This window comes from Gadus macrocephalus, chromosome 16, assembly GCF_031168955.1.
Source record: "Gadus macrocephalus chromosome 16, ASM3116895v1".
NCBI classification, from domain to species: Eukaryota; Metazoa; Chordata; class Actinopteri; order Gadiformes; family Gadidae; genus Gadus; species Gadus macrocephalus.
The window spans coordinates 27986062-28008668 of NC_082397.1; the positions used below are offsets into that span (position 1 = coordinate 27986062).

The 22607-nt window shown below is 44.9% G+C and overlaps 1 protein-coding gene across 1 annotated transcript in view; it reads left to right on the forward strand.

Annotated features, from left to right (window-relative positions):
• The window catches only part of LOC132474127 (alpha-2-macroglobulin-like), a 58547-nt gene that overhangs the window by 12744 nt on the left and 23196 nt on the right, over nucleotides 1-22607 (forward strand). Inside the window, exons 10-15 of the mRNA XM_060074655.1 lie at nucleotides 5313-5422; nucleotides 5519-5689; nucleotides 5935-6165; nucleotides 10886-10949; nucleotides 11371-11516; nucleotides 11650-11799. Of these exons, the coding sequence (XP_059930638.1) occupies nucleotides 5313-5422; nucleotides 5519-5689; nucleotides 5935-6165; nucleotides 10886-10949; nucleotides 11371-11516; nucleotides 11650-11799 (872 nt within the window). The remainder of the gene's footprint in view (nucleotides 1-5312; nucleotides 5423-5518; nucleotides 5690-5934; nucleotides 6166-10885; nucleotides 10950-11370; nucleotides 11517-11649; nucleotides 11800-22607) is intronic.

Genomic DNA, 22607 nt, shown 5'->3' on the forward strand with positions numbered 1-22607 from the left:
AAATTGGACATTCACTGGCGTGCAGCACCGGATGCTGAAGGGGCATAGAGAGACCTGTGTGACGGCAAGAGGCTCCCACCAGCCCAACCACCCTCTAAGCAGCTCCTGCCAGCAGTTCCCATCTGCATGAATGGAAATGAGCCGCTACTGATCCAGCCCATTTAAGAGCAAGCTTCCAACCAACGGCTGCTCAAAACTTGAGATCCACGGGATGGGAGAGCTGGGGCTGGCCGAACCCCCGACTGTGGAGCCTTCAGTGGCTTACCACCTCCACCCAAACCGTCGCTCTCCCCGGCTGTGGAGCCTTCAGTGGCTTACCACCTCCCCCCAAACCGTCGCTTTCTCTCCGCTGCTTCAGGCATCTCTCTGCCGGGTAAGATGGACCGCCTCACGACTTCCACTTTCCAGAGGATGTATAAATATGCAGCACAGTCAGTATGCTCACTCAATGCCATGACACTACTGTCTGCATATCAGGTAGAAATCCTAATGGAAATGGGTCGTCAGCTAGACTCTGGGTCACCCAACCCTGCCCTCTGGGATGAAATTGGCATCGTAAATGACCTAGTCTTACCCTCCTCATGGGGCGCAGTTCAGGGCTGTGGCCGAGTCATGGGAATGGCGGTCTCAGGTGAGAGAGCGCTGTGGCTTAATCTCTCCGGGCTGAGTGACGCATAGAAAGCCGAGGTCATGGATGCTGCATATGACCCAACCAAGGGTCTGTTTGGTCCAGCGCTGGAGAAAATGAGAGAGACCAGCACTCTCAGGAAACAGGAAGGAGAAGCCTTTGATCTCTGCCTTCCCTGAAAACAGGCTCCCCGCCCACCCCAACCAGGGAGGTCAAGCTTTGCGGCCGCTACAGCGGCAGAAAGGGGACAGCAAGGGGGAAGCAGACCTCAGAGAGCCTACAGACCAGCCCACACGGCTGGCCCACAGGCCAACCAACAGCCTAGGTCATAGAGGCCATGGGGCAAATACTTTTTCGCTGCTGCGGGTGCCAGGAACCGCTCTCCCCCCCACCCCGGGGATGGGAAGAAGAAGCGTGCAATCTAGCACTCCCAGCTTCTCTCTCTCCACCTCCCATGAATAAAAGAAAGCTTGGGAGGGTAGAACAGAGCCCCAAGTTTCATGGTTCAGGGACCTCGATATGTTTAAGTTCTCCAGATGGTCTGTCTCGCCTCACGTTCAGAGCGAACTGAGTCAGGGGCAACAGTTGACACAGTGCCACCAAGCATTTTCACAGTGTCACCAAGCAGGTTCACTCTTTTTTTAACCTGAAAACAATAAACCCTACATTATCACAACCAGGCTCAGAGCCAAGGGTGAAATGCACAAAACAAAATAAACCAAAATCTTTCACCCTACATTCCGATAGGGGGAACTCAAGCTCCTCCTGTGAGAGCAGACCACTCCCCTCGGGTCCCGAGGTTGAAGCGCGATCACATAGGACCAGGGATGGAAATTAACGCCCGCCACATGCCATTTGCGGATGGATTTGTATGGTGGCGGGTGAATTGTGTCACTTCACCCGCCACTGTCGGGTAATACTTTCCAGTCAGGTCCGATCAAATTAGCATATTTAATACATTCGTTATACGGGGCTGCACAGTTCCACAACCATTACTGTCAACATCCGGCCCCCTTCTTCTTCTACGCCTCTTTTGCTGAACTGCGACTGTCAATATCCGGGATAATATTGGTAACAGGGCTCTCAAGTCTCACGCATTCGGCGTGAGACACACGCAATTCAACCCATGCACACGTCACATTTCGCATTTCTCACGCAGAGAAAAGTTTGACTTACTCAGTTACCGTCGTGTTTTGTATTTATTATTTTACCATTATTGTTTTATAGGGACAAACATTAACAAATTTCTCCTACAGGGGATTGATAAAGTTCTATCTATTGAACAGAAAGAAACACTTGTGCCGTGTTCCAATACCCGTACTATCCGTACTTACTAGCCAAATTTTGAGTACGTAGTACGTTCCAATTCAGATCCGGCGAAAAGAAGTATACTTCAAGGACCCGGATGTCGTACTCAAAACGGGCTAATCGTGAAGTGTGGATCAAAGGACACTTTCCGTACTCAACGGCAGCCATCTTAGCTACGTAGCGGAAGAGGCGCAGCCAGGCTGAGCCAAAGTCGGCACATTTTCCACATAGCCTGCATTAATAGTCATTTTGTAGTTTTTATAGTTTTTATAGCTTTTTATAGCTGCTAGGCGTAAAGAGTTCATCGTTCAAAGCGGGATGTTTATTGCGGGGGAGGAGCCGCGGCAACAGTCGTGATCGTAATTTCCGGTTAGTGCACCACGGAGTACTCGATTTGGAACAGCACTCACATCTGAAAAATTAACGTACTCAGTGAGTACCTTAATAGTACGGATAGTATACTTCCTTTAAGTATACTCATGGAAGTACGGGTATTGGAACACGGCATTGGTCATACTTTACACACTTTACCACAGCATTGGCCTACTGAATGCCACAGATATATTTTCAGCATTGGACTGAATGCCACATAAATATATAATTATGTTTTTGCACGTTTGCAACGTTTAAAAGTTCAGAGTATAAAGTTCAAGTATATGCCTCTACTTGTATTGCTTAAGCCAATAGCCTTTTGAGGCAGTCTTTTTTTTCTGAATATAAGGGCATATAATGCTTACTATCATACGTTAGTATGTGTGGACACATTTGTCTGTGTGGACACATTTGTATGCAGTCACATGTAAATTTAAAAAAACAAATGTTCCTATTGACTTATGATGGTGTAGCCAAGCATGTTGTTTTATTATTAATATGTCAATTCGTTTTTTAATGAAAATACTTTGTATAGATGAATTATCCCCAAACCTGTCATCGTAACACCAACTGTGTATGAAAAACACTTTTCTTATCTATTGTTACTATTATATTGTTTAAAATGTACGCATATATTAAAATATATATGTAGCGTATAAAAAGTGGCTGGTAAAAAAGATGAGTGGGTGGTAGATTTTTTAATCTACCTGCCACAGTGGCCGGTGGGCAAAAAAGTTAATTTCCATCTCTGCATAGGACCGCTCGCTACTCGAGTGGAACAGTGGCGCGCATGCGCAGTTCACCCGTGAATCCTGTCTACTGTTTGCCAGAATTACAGACTGCCATTTGCTATGAAACCAGCCAGATTCAACGGCGTGTTAGTTTCTATGGCCAGTGGGGATTCGGCATGAATCCTAGAGGACGAAATATCGTCCCTGTTGCAAAAACAAGCGATCTCAGTGCTATCCCAAACGAGCGAGCCAAACAGGGTTTTTACTCCCGGTATTTTCTCATTCCAAAGAGAGGGAGCTTGTCCCTCCGCCCCATATTAGATCTCCGTGTGTTAACAGACACCTGCGCAAATACATGTTCAGGATGTTAACACACAAAGTGCTCTGTCGTTCAAGCTATCCAGGGGATTGGTTTGTAACGATCGGTTTCTCAGACGAATATTTTCACATCGCCATCTATCCCACACACCGGAAATTTCTCCTGTTCGCATTTCAGAACAGGGCTTACGAATACCAAGTAGTCCCGTTCGGGCCATCGTTGTGTTCAGTAGTGGACCTACTGTGTTTCCTGCAGGAATTGTTGGAAAAGGGTAAGGCCTTTTCCACGATTAAAGTGTACTTGGAGGCAGCGGCGATCCTAGGTCCATTTGCGCCCCGGGCAAGATTGTTGACGGGACGGGACGGGACGGGGGGACTTCAGTGAGGGTTTCATTCCGTCTATACACGGCACCTTCTCAACGAGCAGGTGTGCGCCTGCAGCAGGGGGCGCCAAAATACCTATTCCCCACACAATGTCGTACTTCATTGATAACCGCTACGCAGCGCATTTTTTTTTTATACTACTCGTGGCGCCACCCATGTGATTTGCCGCCCCCCACAAATATGCCGCCCCGGGCGGCTGCCCGGGTCGCCCGTGCCTAAAACCGCCACTGCTTGGAGGCCATCTCAGCTTGTCATGTTGGCATTGGGGATAAGCCTGCAGCATCCCTTAGTTTGTCGCTTCATCATCGCAAGCTCCCAGTTTCAAGGCCCCTGGACCCTTTGTGGGATTAATCGGTGGTGCTGGACTCCCTGTCTCATCACCCATTTGAGCCGTTGGAGGTGGTGGGGATGAAGTTTGTGTTGCTGAAAGTGTTGTTGCTCTTAGCTTTAACCACAGCTAAGCATGTGAGTGATCTACAGGCATTGTCTATCCGTCCTTCTTGCTTGCAGTTTGTTCCGGGGGTCTCCAAGGTCTGCCTGCGGCCCAATCCAGATTTTGTTCCTAAGGTGGTGGAGTCAGCCTATAGGTTTCTCACGGCGGAACTGTCAGCGTTTCACCCGCCTCCGTTCTCCTCTGTGGAGGACCAGAGACTCAATACATTATGTCCAGTGTGGGCTCTACATGTGTATGTGAGTTGGTCGGCTGCTTTTAGGAAAGGGGATCAACTGTTCGTGTCTTGGGCCACTCCCCATAGAGGCAAGCCTTTGTCCCGCCAGAGGCTGTCCCACTTGATTGTAGATGCTATATCTCTTGCTGATGGATGTAGGGGCTTGCAGACCCCCCCCAAGGCTTGAGGGCCCACTCCACAAGGGGTATGACTACTTCATGGGCCTTATTCAGAGGAGTGTCAGTGCGTGACATTTGTGCTGCGGCGAGCTGGGCTACGCCTCACGACGAAGTTTTATAGGCTAGGTGTCTCAGGGCCTTCTGTTTCTCAAGCCGTAGAGACCATCTCACCAGAATCCGAGTGATATTTGCTGCCTGTCTGAATTTGCACGGCTTCGGGAGGCATATGCAATACGGATGGGTCTATATCTTCCATAGTGAAACACTGAACGAGGTTAGAAAAATAACTTTGGGTTACTTAACGTAATCCCTGGTTCTTTGATAACGGAGTGAGATGTTTCACCAACGCATCCCGCCTTGCATTTACACAGAAACAAACCGGTATAGAATGATTTGAGGAGGAAGGGTCGACTGTAAAAGTGCAGGGGTAGGGGCCCTGTGGCACAGTCTGGCCTGTCTGTCAGACAGACGTGAGTCAATTGTAGCTTCCGTGTTATCAAAGAAACAGGGATTACGTTAAGTAAGTTATGTCAACTCAGGAAAGATTCCATCTGAATATTGATTACTGTAACAAGAATTTCTACTTTGTTCCTTTACACCACTATAAGTCACACAGTTTCTATCTTCTATCTCAAACACACATTGAAAAATGATGCAGATTGCCGTGACATTTAGCTTAACCCCACTGCAAACTAACACAGTTGTCTTTCTCATGACTTCGAAGGACTCAATTACTTGGGGAGTGAAACAATTCAACTTTCATACGTGATTGGAAAACTTTCATTTGTTGATACGCCCGAGGTTTATAAGAAAGGATCGGTTGTGGAAGGCAAGGTTAGTGTGATGAGCAGTTCATAAAAAAAAGTTTGGGCTGCGGTAAACAAGATGCCATGGTTGACGCTGTCTGACGTGTTGTCGTTAATCCATCAGGTGAAGGCAGTATACTTCAACAACACGCCCATCCCAGACATGTTGCTCCATCTGTTTGAGGGTGAGAGGTGGTCAGAGAAACTGCTAAGTCAAAACCTCACCACAGATAGTGATGGTTTTGCCAGTTTTTTATTTGACACATCCAGATATCCAGCCGACTTCCAATTTACAGTAAGTAAGACAATTCATGGAGACATCAAATCCTAAGGATGTCTATAGTTATGGTTCTGGACAATCTTTGTATACTCTTGCAAACAAGTTTTGTTTATTGAACCCTCAATTGTACATCAGTCTGTCAAAATATTTGTTATGTTAAATGGTTGTATGTAGTTCGCCAGGCTGATAATTTAGTTGTTGAATTATAAATTGAATTATCCCTAACCACATACTTTTTTTTTGGTTTTTTTATCACCAAGGTGTCTGCGCTGCCCATATACCAAGAGTACCAAGGGTACAGAACTCCTCACTACGAAGACGGCGAACACACCTTCATGCTGTTCAGGCTCAAAACAAAGGACACTCCAACCATCAGCTCCCTGGAGGTGAAGAAGAGGGAGACCAAGCTCGTCTGCAACGTGGAGGAACTCATCAATGTCCGCTTCGCTTTTGTTGGGGAGGCCCCGGGCCCCGTGGATATAATGTATCTGGTGAGAAAAATTTCCAAATCGATTAATTTGCAGAAAGCTTCCGATATTTGGAAACATCTATATGTGTTGGACTGCTGAAAGCACGGCTTAGTATTATCTAAATATTTGGGTGAAGGAGGGTTGAGATTGTATCGACAATAGCGTATCTTTCTGCAACAACACTAAAAATAGATTTCAGAGCGAGACTTCTCCTTGAGCGAGACTTGTTAGCAGGCACATTGGAACTATTTTTTGGGGGGGGGTGCTGGAAATTGGTAGCGGTGGCTACTGGTTAGAATCATAGGTTAACCATTGATACCGGATACTGCGCGATGCAACATTGTATCTCCTGCCGGGTGCTGCTTGGCGCAGCATTGTTGTTTTATCTCATTTTCTTGGCTTAGATTCAAATACACATGAGCTGGGTTTTGATTTTTAAAACCACGTGACCACCCAACTGTTGTTTGGTTTGCCGAAAATCACATCAATCAAAAAAAAGAAAAGAAAAGAAAAAAAGAAGCCTGCTGGGTGTTCATGTGATCGGCGATAGTGTAGGCCTATTACAGAACAGTTAGTGGCGTTCAGAGGCTACTGATGAAAATCACACAACACGACATACACATTACTTCTATTTAGTAACAGTATTTATTCATTTAGGCTATTTGGCTGCTCCAACTCAAGTCAGCCCAGCCAGGCGATAGTTAAGTTTCGGTTTTCAACTCCGCATTTTCTGACACAAAATAAGCAGAACATTAATTTGTGAATAGTGTCTGTTGACAAACAAAAATCAATTCAGTAAAAAAATCATTAACAGGGAACACATCAGAGAGAGGTTACTTTACCAGAACATCTCCTAACTTTAATTCTCATAGAATTCACTGTAGCCAACCAAACTATTTTACCAAACTGGAAACACAACAATAAATTATGGGCTATATTTCACTGAAACAGAAAAACTATACAACCACAATAACATTATTCAAATTAGCCATGTGCTTCGCTACTGTCAATCATAACATTATTCAAATAAGCCATGTGCTGCTCGTTCCCCTGATTGGCCAGGTAAGCCTAGGTTTGTTTATGATAAAGCCACCCCCCTAAATTGATCTCGCACACAAAGCAGCTCACAGTGACCCGTCCTGTTTTGACGATCGTGTTTTTTATGCGTGGCTTATGTGTTCTGGGCCCCGTTTCCCGAAAGCGTCGTTAGCCTAAGTGGATCGTGAAGTGCGTCGAAAGGGCACCGTAGAGTTTTCACCGCGTTTCCCGAAAGCATCGTAGGGAACGAACGTCTTGAAAACGCTCGTAGCTAACGAGTAGGCCTACCCCAGGGGTGCTCGTAGGTACTCGTAGGACGCTAAGAGCATCGTCAGCTATAGCCTCAGTGGCGTCACCATCGGACATTCCATATATTGGATGCGTTTTATTAAAACGCATTGTGCCTTTATGTTCTTAGTTTGGTAATTAATAAAGATTATTAATTAATTTATTAATAAAGATGTTAAAATGGCCAAAATAAAACGGGACAGTCCAGAAAATGTTTGCGCAGGCAGGGCACTCAAAATGTGTGAGAGAAAGTGGGGGGATTTGTGCAGACTGACATAGGCTACTCATAAAACGTAGCATAAAATAATGTAAAAAATAAATTAAATTAAACAAATAAAAAAAAATAAAAAATAACAAAATAAAATAAATGAAAAAAAATAAAGAAATATTTTTTTTTATAAAAAACAAGCAAAGGAGCAGGCAAAAGGCTGGGATATGGTGGGGATTGGTCACGTTGACGGGAATGTTTAGTGACATGAGGGAGGGTGGAGGGGGTTAAAAAACAGTCTCAATCACTATTCGACGCGCATGAAAACCAGCCGCGTAGTTATGAGGGAGGCCGTCCTCACACCGATCTTTCTCATCGTCATCGTCCTCAACGTCCTCCGGTTCAAGCAATGCCACCCCAGCCTTAGCTGCAATGTTGTGCAACATAGCCGTCACACATATCACGGCGCATGACTTGGCCGGAGAAAACTGGAGCCCTCCGCCTGACTTGTGAAGGCATCTAAAGCGCAACTTCCACCTCCCGATCGTGTGCTCAACGATGCACCGGGCCAGACGGTGGGCTTCGTTGTATTCCTCATCATGGACGTCTCCCGGGTTATTCACAGGTGTGAAGAGGAATTATTTAAGGGGGGAAAATGCCGTGAAACGCACAGTGCATTCAGGATTAGGACTGATATATGTCGGTTTAAGCCTAATCAATTGTGTTTTAATGTCTTTAGCATTCATATAATTGCAGTCTATTTTTTTCGTAGGCTACTCTGCTGTTGTCCTTGATGGGGATATATTTTAACCCTTTTTAACACAATTTTCCTGCGACATTCCTGCGTCTCCCCCTCCTACGGAGCCCATTTCAGCACCGTGTCAGTAGACAGTTACAATCCTACGACGTCGTGAGTGCAGCGAATGCTCGTTCACGTTAAGAGGAGTTTCGGGAAACGCTCCAAAGAAATTGACGATGGATCGCAAGATCCATCGTGAGAATGATCGTACGATCCATCGTTATCGGGAAACGGGGCCCTGTTCTGTTCAACCTATCAATCAATTTATATGTAGAGGAAAAAAAGCACAATTTCACTTGACCGTTTTCTTGTAGGCTATTTAATAATAATAGGCTACTAGTCTTATCAAACGGACGGAGACATGCTTTCCATGATGTGGATGTATGTGTAGGCTACATGTAACTATCCGATCCGTAGACCGTAGTACGAAATCAAATGAAACAAATAAAAGTTCATTGGAATCAATTGAAAATAGAGCTTGAGCTCGAGCCGCACAAACAAAAAATATGTGCAAGTTAAAACAACGTCGCACAAATACTCTTGTTTTCTAACACAACATTTATTTTATTTTGTAAACCATACAGATAAGTTTTGATTGGATTGCTAATGATAACCTCTTGCCTGGTAATGCTCATTAGTGCGCCCCCCGCCCCTCCAGCACTCTGACTCTACCGAAGTGCGCGTGGGAAGACGGGGCAATGTAAACGTAATCTGGTCCTGGGCACGGTGAAGAAATGCGGCGGGTCTGCCTATATGATATATATTATAGTGTTAATGTCAAGTGGATGTGAGGCAGCAGGAGATGGGAAAGAGAGGACTGCTGTTGCGTTTTAATATCCATCCGTCTCGGAGGTCCGAGGACGTTGCCTAGCGACACGCACAAACACGCCCCTTTTCCTCGGACGGCGAACTCGCCATCTCGGTTGAACTCAGTGGTGACCGAGCAAAATTCCGAGACAGAATTCAAGATGGCTGCGCCCATTGTGACTTGAAGTATGAACTGTTTTCATTGTGCTTGGACCACTTTGGTGGTTTAAATGGCAATTTCAATCATTCGTATTAATGCAATACCTTACTGCGTCCGTATCTCTGCCTATGGCCTATAGCCTACTTATTTTGGAGCACCTGGTCCTCTGCCAATGCTACCGTCCGCGACAACAGCTTTCCGGGTGGCGTCCATGTTGTCCTCCAACGACCGAGCGAAATAATAAAACGCTTGAAGTGTGGGCGTGGCGTCAGAGCCGAGATCCGAGTCTGTTCGCAGAGAATACTCGAACGCAGCATAGGCTATGACACCGGGATTCCACCGGACGTGTACGCGCCGCGGAACGGCTGCGTCCTCTGCCCTGCGTCTATTCCTACCGGGCGCGTAACGGCAGCATAGCGCTGCCTTGCGAGCCAGCCGTATTCACGCAAGATCACGAGATCACGCGATAATCCTAAACCTAATGTACTCACCTTCCACTTCCAAAACTATTGCAATTAAATGCCACGCTTTGTCCTTTCTGACATTTTCCTTATAAAAAGGATGATTTGGTACATAAATGACTTCATGTTGCTGAACTTCGACAATGAGTCTCTCGTCGTCCATGTTGCCGACCCTTTGATTGATTGACTGCTGACCTGGTGCCACCGGTCATGACGTAATAATGTTGATGTGAAGTTACATGAGCTGAGTATGGTGTTTTATTTTGAAAATTGACCGGATGCTCTATGGCTTTTACTTTTCACTTCCTGCCGGCTCGATCTGCTCTGTCCAAATTGACGGGGTTTAGCAGCGGCTCGCGGCAAAAATAGAAGTGCGACGGAAAGATAGCGCCGCAGCGCGGCACGCCGCTCCTGGGACGCTGCTGAAACGTTCCGCGGCGTGCCCGGTGGAAATGGTCTCATTGATTCGAGTGGAAGCGATCAGCAGCGGTGACCGCGGCGCAGCCGTGCCGCGGCGCGTACGCCTCCGGTGGAATCGAGGCTTGAGACTGTTGAGAGAGCAATCGCGGGAGCACAGGGCAAAGTGTGGGGGTGGGGAGAGGGGGTGCGGGCGGTGGTGAGAGGGGGGGGGGGGGGCGCACCCCTACTTCCAACGTCCCCGCTTGTTAGACACAATTAAATACAGACCGGATAAAGCAGACGCTAAAGAAGAAAGTTGTATATCTCAGTAGGGATCCTTTCCAAAATGTTTATAATGAATATAATCATTGCATGTCAGTGGCGAGTTATCACGGATAACGTCTGCGTTCCCACTCAAAACTGAAGCAATTTCAAAAGAAGTGGTTGCATTACACCAACTATGATCCTGGTTGAAAAATGCAGAAGTTTCCTTTAACTGATATTTTAATTTGAGTCAAGCTACTTTGAGTACTGGAGACCAAGACTCAACTAAAAAACGACTTTGCCTTTAATCATTGCAGATCTTGGCCCGAGGAGCCATATCCAGACAAGGACTCATGAAGGTTGAAGTTCTGGATGAACCTGGTGGGTAGACAGTAGACTGGGTGGACAGTGCACTTTCCAGGCTCTGGGACATTCTTTATTTTTCGGTGTATAGAACTAGCCTGGCTCCGCCCGCCTACAAACTTTGCTCAATTTTCATTTCCCTTCAGTACTACGTCTGGGTTTGCGGTACAGAGGGAGTGGCTGAAAACAATGACGTTAAGGTTGTGCGCTAGTTTGAGTTGTAGTCAAACGTTAGCGATTGGTTACGGCAGATCCAGAGTGGCACTGGGCAGATCCAATGGTTTTAAACAGACACCCGCCCTCAAGTGAGTTAAAGTTTGTCAATGGAGAGGCCAGACTCTCTGTGCATATGAAATGAAGTACGAGAGTCTGGTAGGACCAGGCTAGCATAGAACTGTTAATTTATGGATAATTGAGGCTAATAGAATGATTATTTCAGTGACCAAGGGGGAAGTCTCCATCAAGTTGGAAGTGTCTCCCGACATGGCGCCATTGGTCCAGGTGGTTGTGTACGCTGGCCTTCCCAGTGAGAACGTCATTGCCCACAAAGCTGATTTCGACACAGAGAAATGCTTCGCTACCAAGGTCAGTGTTACTTAATACTACTATATGTCATATTGGCGGTTATGTATCGTTAGAGAACAGTGTTTCCCAAGTGCCGTGGACTGCTGTGATAAAGGGGGTTAATAAATATTCCCAACATCTAATTGGGATTAAGGTCTCGCTGGAGTTTTCTCCCAGTACAGCCATCCCAGGCGAAGAGAACAGACTGCAGCTGAGAGCCAACCCAGGCTCCCTGTGTGGCATCACTGCGGTGGATCAGAGTGTCCTTATCAAGGAGCCCGGGAAGAAGCTGACTGCTGACAAGGCAAGTGGGACAGCCTGAATCCATCACCACGCCTTCCTCCTTCACTCCACCATTATAGGAGGCAGAATAATCTCGAGCAGTGGTTCTAAAACCTTTTATACCACGTATTACATCAGAAAAAATATTTGTCTCCCTAAGTACCAGCATTTTGATTATAACTAAATACAATAGCGTAGGCCTGTGGCCCTGTACTGGTATGCACAGTTTACGCAGGAGGCACATTTATTCCTTGAAATAATATTACTAACTGGTAACTATTGTCAGCTGTACAAACAAGGAGCACTAGAACTGTCACACGCACAGAGCAAGTGACAACATTCAGAATAACAACTGTAAGCCAACAACCAGTGCAAAAAATGTTAGGCTGAATAAAAATAATATTAAAAGTTGGGTGGGATGGATGTCCTGGATGTCTGGATCAATCGAGGTCAGGTTCAGTCTTGTGTGGCTCAGCATCAATCCTGCTTCTGTATTTCATTTTTATGATGGCAAGTGAAGAGAAGCCTTTCTCGCACAGGATTGTCCGAAAGCACAGGGTATTTGCTGTATTACTGTTTCCAAAAGTCCAAAAACAACTTTAAAGCAGACTTCACTGTTTTGTCACATGACAATTCTGATGAACTCTCCTGCTAACCAACAGTGAAGTCCACAGGTATTTCAGAGGTTTCGATGCTGATCGGGTTTCTCATCCAGTTTTTCGGTTCGACCATCACCAAGAAGTAGTTTCTGAACATCATTGCGCACCTCGTCTTTTTTAAGACGAGGTGCGCAATGATGTTGACCCTGACTAATTAATCGTGGACTTCGACTGCTTCTTCCGTCAAGGAAAAATCAACTGGTTTGTCTTTCAGCACTGCCTGTGCGGTAGTAAGATGACGTTTCAGATGCAATGGTTTCATGGATTCATTGAACATCACCACATACCACATGTGCTCGGTTCACTGTGGTCCACTTCAGTTTTTGACCTATTCTGACTACAACGTTATTTTCCAAATAGTTCCCATTTGGAGCCACGATCGCAGTGTTTTTGAATCATTCATCATTTGCGCTCTTATATCTTGCCGTCAGTTTAGCTTGTAATCGTGGATGTTAGCACTCGCAACAAACCGACTAGGAAACAGGTTGATGAAAAAGAATATTACAGGAAAGGCAAAACTTATTTTAAACCCCATTTTATTTTTATTTTATTAGGTTTTTAAATAAATTAGGGATATCCTGATAAAAGCTTTTCACGATCGATACCGATACCGCTCAGCTTTCATATGGAATATCGTTTGTGTAGATAGCATGTGTTGCCAGATCAGAATGGCAATTTCCAGCCTAATTATAGACTAAAAACCCATCAACCAAAAACCCGCCCAAATCTTAAATTGACAGAAAACCGGTATACTTCTGCAATTGCTATTACACAAATACACAGTTACGTTACAAACATACGCTGTGGTTACCCCGTTCCGTCGTGATCGCCACAGGTGTGGCGATCACAAAAGCTGTGATCCGCTCTAGCCAGACTAGACATCCTCATGCTCTAGCCTCAACGGAAGACCAACTGAAAATATACAAAGCAAATGTTTAATTCGTCAGTTGCACTTTTTTCTTCTGTTCTTTTGTCAGAGCACTGACATGACTGTTCAACAGGTTGCTCTCACGCACTAGTGCTAATGCGACTAAATCATATAATTAGGGTGCCAAGCACAAAGTGCGAAGGCAACCTATTGTAATTGTTAGTTTTATTATTATTATTAAGCTTAAACCATTCATCAAACTTGGTGTAGTCAAAGGCACATGGGTCAAGATGGACCCCTGCAAATGGTATCAATATCGGGCTATAGGGAGCGGTAAAACAATTAACTGAAAATGCAACCTCTCCAAATTGTACCCAGATTGGGCGATAGGGGGAGCTGTATCAATTAACTGAAAATGCAGAATTTGGACAGAAATATTTTCTAACCTATTTCTTCTACAGTCATGAAATCCTGTAGACATTTGTATCTCCTCATGTTGAGCAAATGTTCCTAGGAAACCCAGAACCTGTAACCAAATGGCAGCTGGACGTCCAAATTAGCCCAATCAATGATAGATGACTAAAGGCGGGGTTGACTTGAGTCAATCATCACCAAACATGGTCTATTTAAAGAAGCATAGGTCAAGGTTAACCAGGCTGAAGTTCATCAGAATAGGACTATAGGGAGCGCAAAGCGATCAATTTAAAACTTTAAAGAATCATATTTCCTCAGCCTTTTGACGTACGGTGATGACATTTTGTTCGCCCATCAACTGATCCAAGCTGAGGCTATTCCAGCGTTGTCAATTCCATGCAGAAGCGGTCTTATTGGCTGCGTCAGGGTCTTAATGGTCTGTCAGGGTCTCAATGGTCGACAGGGTCTTATCGGTCTGCGTCAGGGTCTTAGGGTGCACTCACACTAGGCCATCTGGCCGTGGCCGTTGGCCGTTTTCATACCTAACCGTGCTCAACTGGCCCAATTGTTCTCTGGCCTGCACTCACACTAGGCCATCTGGCCGTGGCCGGTGGCCGTCGCAACTGTGGCCTGGCCACGGTAGGCTCTTGTACATATGTCATCACGTCGTAAGTAACACGTCATCACCAAGCGTCCGCTGCATTGAACATAATAAAGTCTGCCGCCAGTCAGAGTTTTAACAACAATGGACAACAACACAGAGAACACAGTTCGCACTTGGCTGAGTCTGTTGCTTATTTGGAGCCGTTCTCAGATAGAGCCCACTCTCACTGCTGATTTTTTCGAGTACGCAAACAAGCGTAAACATCGCTTGACGCCATGTTTACCGTTTAATGGGAAAGAAGGCTCGTCGCCTTTATTATGTCCATGGTCGTCGCATGGACTATACGTCATCCAGCTCAGGTTGCGTAGCCCTGCGTGTGTGCGTGTCGGCTCATTAGCATCTGTACCAGATGGCCTAGTGTGAGTGCACCCTTAATGGTCTGTTAGGGTCCTAATGGTTTGACAGGGTCTTATTGGTTGGCTTTAGGCTTGGCACCTGTAAAATGCTGCTTGCAGCTTTAATTATTAAATTTTTCAGAAATCCCTCTGCGTTCCACTAAATAGCGCACGTGTACCACCAGTGGTTTGCGTACCATTGTTTCAGAACCGATGGTAGGGAAGGGCAGGGGTGCCCACACTTGTTGACTTACACTTTTCAGTCTGACATGTGTGTTTGTGTGTGTATGTATGTGTATGTATGTATATATATTAGTGCTGTCAAGTGATTAAAATATTTAATCGCGATTAATCACATTAATGTCATAGTTAAAGGACAATTCCGGTATTTTGAACATTGAGCCCCCTTTCTGGTTTGTTTAGGATGAAATAGAGTGGGTGACACCGAAATTTGAACTATTAGTCCTTTCTCGGGTATTTGGCTCATTTTGAATCGCTCCTGCCTGCTTCACAATGGTTGTCTGTGTGCATACACAAACCTGTCAACCCAGCAACCCTAAACGTTCGTTTTCAAAAATGTGCAAGTAACCGAGTGGTTAGTGGCATTCGTGAAGTTTAAAAAAAAAATATCGGCGCAATATATGGTTTCTGTCGTGTTTTATTGCACATTTATCGCCAGTTGATTTCAGTTGGAAGACTCATTACTGCACGATGATATTACTCCGCCGAACCGGAAAGTTGGGCTGTTTACGTTGGTTTGAAGTCTTGTACCGTGAGCACTTCGGATTAGGGAAAATCACATAGAAAATCACTGAAAATGGATTATGAAAGGTGGCTTCTGGAGGACGCACTCGATTTTGACGGCAGAGGATATCGTTTTGAACCAGAATTCACCCAAGAGGAGCTACGTGAGATGGAGGCTAGGGCTACGGAGGCGCCTGAAGCTCCGGCTGAAGCGGTCCCCCCAGGATCACGGGCGGTGGTGTGCCTGTGGGAAGTGCAGGCAGATGCCGACGGAGGTCGAAAGTAGGTGCTGCGCGGAGTGGGACCTTGTGCGGAAGTTTATATGCGGTTGTGAGGTATCTGAAAAAATAGTTCAATTTAGCAACTAACACGGATGGAAAACATATATTGCGCCGATATTTTTTTTTTTAACTTCACGAATGCCACTAACCACTCGGTTACTTGCACATTTTTGAAAACGAACGTTTAGGGTTGCTGGGTTGACAGGTTTGTGTATGCACACAGACAACCATTGTGAAGCAGGCAGGAGCGATTCAAAATGAGCCAAATACCCGAGAAAGGACTAATAGTTCAAATTTCGGTGTCACCCACTCTATTTCATCCTAAACAAACCAGAAAGGGGGCTCAATGTTCAAAATACCGGAATTGTCCTTTAACTGCAATTCTTTTTCTATGCTAAATATCCCTTGATTTCTTTGTCCCATTAATTTTTCTACTTTTAATGCTCTTACCAACATGGAGAAGTGCATCGGCTTGCCTTGTGCAAATGTTTTTTTATTGATAACAACATTGGCATATACTGATCGAACAGGACAATACAAAAAAAAAGCCTATAGTGCAATTAAACGATGAACATACAAACATACTGCCTTGAACATAGCAGTCAGGCTACTGCTTCTTTGTTTTGAGGCAAAAGAAATAAAAATAAAAATTGCGTTAATCGCGCGATTGAAAATTGATCGCCGTTAAAATTGGTTTACGTTAACGCCGTTAATAATGCGTTTAACTGACAGCGCTAATATATATATCTAAACATACATATGTACGTACACACTTCAGTGGCAGCTGGTGGTTGTTAAAGTGAGGGAGGAAGGTCTGTGCACTTGTTTGCCAATGGCCTGCTTGCACTGTTAGTGGCGTATGGTGGCATAAGTATGTGAGACTCAAGTTGTGTCAGTGTTTTGGTGACCTACAAATTAGCAGAAATGAAATGGACTAAAAGGGCAGAACGAAAGGATGCAAAGCCAATTAGTCAAATCCCCCGTTCGTCACAGCTTTCTTGGTTCACTGGAGAAGGCGGGGCTGCGCACAGAGTCTCTGACCTCTTTAGAATAATTTGTATTGTTGCATACTCCTGAATGTTTATCTTTTTTTATGAATGAAGACACCCGCATGCAATAATGAGTTCACGTCTGAGTGTAGACTACAAACGCGTTTAAATATGGTCAGGGATGTTCGTTACTGTCTATCACGGTCCAATAAATAGTGAACTTGATCACACTGCATTCCTTGGTATTGAATGTGTTTTAATAAAACGCATCCAATACACGGAATGTCCGCTGGTGCCACTGAGGCTATAGTAGGCTAACAATGCTCTTAGCATCCTACGAGTACCCCTGGAGTCCTCGTTAGCTATGAGCATTTTCACGACGTTCGTTACCAACGATGCTTTCGGGAAACGGGGCCCTGGTCATACCAAACTGGATCTTTTTAGAGTTACGGCGTGTGTAGCTCCACGTTTTCGGCGCGCTTTCAGACTTAGGAGTGCCGAAAAATAGGTGGACTCAGCGCGGCGCTCAGTGCGGCACTCAGCACGTTTATCTTGGGACCTTGCCTTACTTTTGGCAGTGGAAACGCCAATATAAGCGAACCAAGCCGCACCGCACCGCTTGCTGGAAACGCAAATATCAACGAACACAGCACCGCTCGGTGGAAACGAGGCATAAGAATGAGCACAGGGTTCATTGGTTCTCGTAGCCTAGAATTGAGGGGATAACCCCTCCCTCTGGGCTGCTCCACAGCCAGGGCTCCTGATTATTGGTTCATAGCGCAGCCAGGGCTTCTTCTTATTGGTTCATAGCGCAGCAAGGGCTCCAGCCTATTCGTAAATAGATTTTTGCACGATTCAAACCCCTTAGCTGGTCACACCCACTCAGAGGAGGAATTTCCTCCTCTCACCCATTGAACCCCATGTTATTCACCGGCCACCAACACTGCCGGGGAAATAAATGGGAGCTTGTGGAGCTTGTGTGTGTGTATATATATATATATATTAGAGCTGTCAAGCGATTCAAATATTTAATCGTGATTAATCGCATTAATGTCATAGTTAACTCACGATTAATCGCAAATTATTTTTCTATGCTAAATATCCCTTGATTTTTTTGTCCCATAATTCTTCTCATTTTAATTCTCTTATCAACATGGTGAAGTGCATCGGCTTGTCTTGTGCAAATGATTTTTTATTGATAACAACATTGGCATATACTGATCAAAACAGGACGATGCAAAAAAAGAGCCTATAGTGCAATTAAACGACTGCTTTGAACAAATGTCATTTGAACATAGCAGTCAGGCTACTGCTTCTTTGCTTTGAGCCAAAAAAAAAAAAAGAAAAAGTTTTTTTTTTTTTTTGTAAATAAAATATTTGCGTTAATCGCGCGATAATTTTTTTAACGCCGTTAAAATTGGTTTGCGTTAACGCCGTTAATAACGCGTTTAACTGACAGCTCTAATATATATATATATATATACACACGTGTGTATATAAATATGTGTAATGTATATATATATATATATATATATATATATATATATTAGTGGTGGGCCGTTATCGGTGTTAACGGCTGCGTTATCGGCGTTAACGGCTGCGTTAACGCGAAACTTTTATCGCGTGATAAAAAGAATATCGCCGTTAATCTATTTTCAAACAGTTCCTTGTTCGGACCCATCACGTGACTGAACTAACCAATCAGAAGCTAGAATTTAGACTGAGGTAAACGTGAAGGAATCAGAGAGGCAGATTCAACCGAATATCCTGACTGTGTTAAATATGTAAACATGTAATAATTGTGTAACATAAATATGTAAATGATTAACTGACTAAAAATTGTAAGTACATTTCTAGCAAATTAACTCCAATATCAATTATATTAATTTATTCTACAACTTTCAAATATTTAACTTCTAAACCTTACATTATTATGGATTATTACACGGCTCTTCTCAATGCTGTAGACTGCTCCATTCACTTGCATGGGCCTTCCCAACGTTCAGCTGTCAATTATTTTTGTTTATGCTCCGTTCACTTGCATGGGCACTTCACAACTTCCGGCGGTGAAGTATATTTGATAATTCACCATCGCCCAGTATAATTGACCGCTGTCAAGGTAAACAAACAGATTTTTTAATCTAGATTAATTTTGGAATTAATCTAGATAAAAAAAATTAATCTATGCCCACCACTAATATATATATATATATATATATATATACTGTGTGTATATTCATACATCAGTGGCTAGCGTGACTTTTGATGCAAGGCATGCTAATGAGAATCCTAAATAAATGTAAATACGCTCATGCACACTCATGCAACCTGCGACAGAAACCCTCTTATAAATGTATATCTATATTGTGCTAAACTAGATTTTGTCCAATGTCTGCTTATTATGAAGTGCATGCATTGGATTTTTCTTTCTCGTGCATTGAAACCCTTCCTGCCAAACCAGATCAATGTACCACTCAATGTATGACAAACCACTAATGTAATAATATGATGTTGTTTGGTGTGATGGTCTACGGGTGCATGCAACAGTAGTATCCTTGGAAATGTGTAACTTAGCTTAGTCCCTTAGCATTGTTGGTGTCATGAAGCTGAGGTGAATTCAGCTTTTCTCCCAACACACATTGAGCACTTTGAGCCCCTCCCCCCTCTCTCTTTGAGCACCTTCCCACTCTCTCTACGAGCCCCTCCGCCCTCTCTCTCACCAAAACGGGAGTTGACATAGAGCGCATGAATGAGATATGCTCAACACTGCATTCAAGCCTTACAACGTAGATTCACATAGAGCTCGAAACACAGCTGCACATCTCTAATCATGAAATGACTAGAGAAAATGTCGACATGAAACATGTCGTTGCCATGGCGCGGGGATGGCAGCCTAGGTACTTCGCTCTCTAGTACTTTGTTTGTTTTTGTCCGTTTATTATGTTTTCGGTGGTATTTCACCAGCAACTTTTTCCAGAGAGGAACTCTTAATCATCCGGCATACCTCGACAGGATTTTTTTCTCCAGTTTTCACAAACTCAGCAAGTTTTATTGAAATCCTGGTCGGAGGAGCAACGGTTCTCCTTGGAATCTGCCGGAGACGCATGACGGGGGAAACGAGCAGGAGCGCTTGTGAAATGAAGGAAGCGGGGACTACGCATCTCGCTTCCAGCCATCACCTGGCAAACGTCCGGTCCCTGGTAAATAAGATGGATGAGCTGTTGCTTCTCAATCAAACCAACTCGGACTTTGACAGATCCGCTGCCCTGTGTTTCACCGAAACCTGGCTCTGTGAACGCATCCCGGAAAGCGCACTTCAGCTGCCCGGTTTCCAACTCATCCGGGCGGACCGCAACACAGAGCTTTCGGGGAAAACGAAAGGCGGAGGAATCTGCTTCTACTTAAACGTTGGTTGGTGTACAGATGTTACAGTGCTGGAAAAGATGTGTAGCCCTCACTTACTCCGCGGGAGTTCTCCTCATTTGTTATGGTTGGTGTTTACATACCACCACAAGCGTGCGTCGCAGACGCGCTGCAGCAGCTGGCCGACCAGATAACGGACATAGAGAAAAAACACCCGGACTCTCTCGTTATTATTGTTGGGGATTTTAACAACGCCAAACTCAACCAGGAACTCCCTAAATACAGACAGCATATCAAGATTCCCACCAGAGACAAAAACACACTGGACCACTGTTACACAGTTTTGAAGGACGCCTATCGCGCTGTTTCCCGGGCAGCTCTAGGACTCTCCACTGTCTGCTTCATCTCATCCCAACCTACAGGCAGAAACTAAAAACTTCTAACCCTGTGGCAAAGATTTTAAAGAAATGGACAAGGGAATCAAAGATGGAGTTGCAGGCTTGCTTTGACTGCACCAACTGGAGCGTTTTTGAAGCTGCAGCTACAGACCTAAACGACCTCACGGACACTGTAACATCTTACATCCATTTTTGCGAGGACCTCTGTGTGCAGACCAAGACCTTCTGCACATACAACAACAGCAAACCTTGGTTCACTCCTAATCTTAGGACGCTGCGTCAAGCTAAAGAGGAGGCCCATAGTAGTGGGGACCGGGACCTATATAAGCAGGCCAGGAACAAGTTGACAAAGGAGATCAAGGTAGCCAAAATAAGCTACAGTGAGAAACTCAAATATAGCCTCTCCGCCAATGACCCTGCATCAGTTTGGAAAGGCCTACAACAAATTACAAACTACAAGAGACCATCCCCCCACCCTGCAGGAAATCCCAGACTGGCAGACGACCTGAATGACTTTTACTGCAGGTTTGAAGAGCATCCATTGTCACACCCCTCACGCACAAAAGGTTTTCCCTCATCACCCACCCCCCTCCCCCCACCTGCACTAACTATCTGCGAGAAGGATGTGTGCCGGCTCTTTCAGAAGCAGAAGATCAAGAAGGCTCCAGGACCTGATGGTGTGTCCCCCTCTTGTCTGCAAGTCTGTGCTGAACAGCTGGTGCCAATCTTCAAGCGGATCTTTAACTGGTCCCTGGAGCTGTGTGAAGTGCCCACCTGCTTTAAATGCTCCACTATCATCAGACTGGGGAGCATCTCTTCCAAAACCCGGTCCATCAGCATTGGCGCCCCACAGGGGTGTGTCCTCTCCCCGCTGCTCTTCTCCATCTACACCAATGACTGCACCTCAAAGAACCCGTCCGTAAAACTCCTGAAGTTTGCAGATGACACCACCGTCTTTGGTTCGATCCAGGATGGTGATGAGTCTGCTTACAGACAGGAGGTGGAACAGCTGGTCCAATGGTGCAGTCAGCACCACCTGGTGTTAAACCACAACAAGACTGTGGAGATGACAGTGGACTTTCGGAGAAGTCCCCCCCCACTCCCCCCCCTCACCATCCAGAACGACACAGTGTCCACTGTGGATTCCTTTAGGTTCCTGGGGACACCATTTCACAGGACCTAAAATGGTGTCCCCACATTTACTCCGTCCAGAAAAAGGCCCAGCAGAGGTTATACTTCCTGCGACAACTAAGGAAGTTTAATCTGCCTAAAGAGCTGCTGACCACCTTCTACTCAGCCATCATCCAGTCTGTCATCTGCACCTCGATCACTGTCTGGTTTGGGTCAGCCACCAAACGGGACAGGGCCAGACTGCAACAGACAATACGGGCTGCGGAGAAGATCATTGCAGCTGACCTTCCCACCATTGAGGACCTGTACCAGTCCAGGGTCAGGAAAAGGGCAACAAGAATCGCCCTAGATCCCTCACATCCTGGTCACAAAATGTTCAACCTCCTTCCCTCGGGCAGGCGATACAGGGCACTGTTTGCCAAAACCAGCCGACACAAAGTCAGCTTCTTTCCCCAAGCAGTCTCTCTGTTGAACGCTCAGAATTAGCCCCTACCCTCTATTTTATTATTTATTGTATTGTTATTCTGTAAACTTAACGGTTTATTTATATTTATTATTATTTATTTTTTGTACTGTTTTCTGTTTTTTTTCTTTTTTATATATTATTAACAATAAGTTAAATGTTGAGTGTTGTACATAGAGAGCAAAGGGACCGAAGTCAAATTCCTCGTTTGTTCGCAAACCTGGCCAATAAAGCTGAATCTGAATCTGAAATGATCAGAGGAAAAACTACATATGTTCATAAATGATTGTTAATTAAAGAAATATGTAAAGATTTATTTAAGAAAATTAAGAAATTCTGTCGGCTTTCAGAACGCGTGGGCATGCACCACATTCACAGATTCTATGACAAATAAGACTTCAAAATGCAAAAATAAATCGCTAAAACATTATTTAATGTACGCATACTCCAGTCCCCTCTCTTTGTGAGCCCAGACAACACAAAGCTAATTAAACAGCCTCACCCCCTCTCTGTACTGCAAT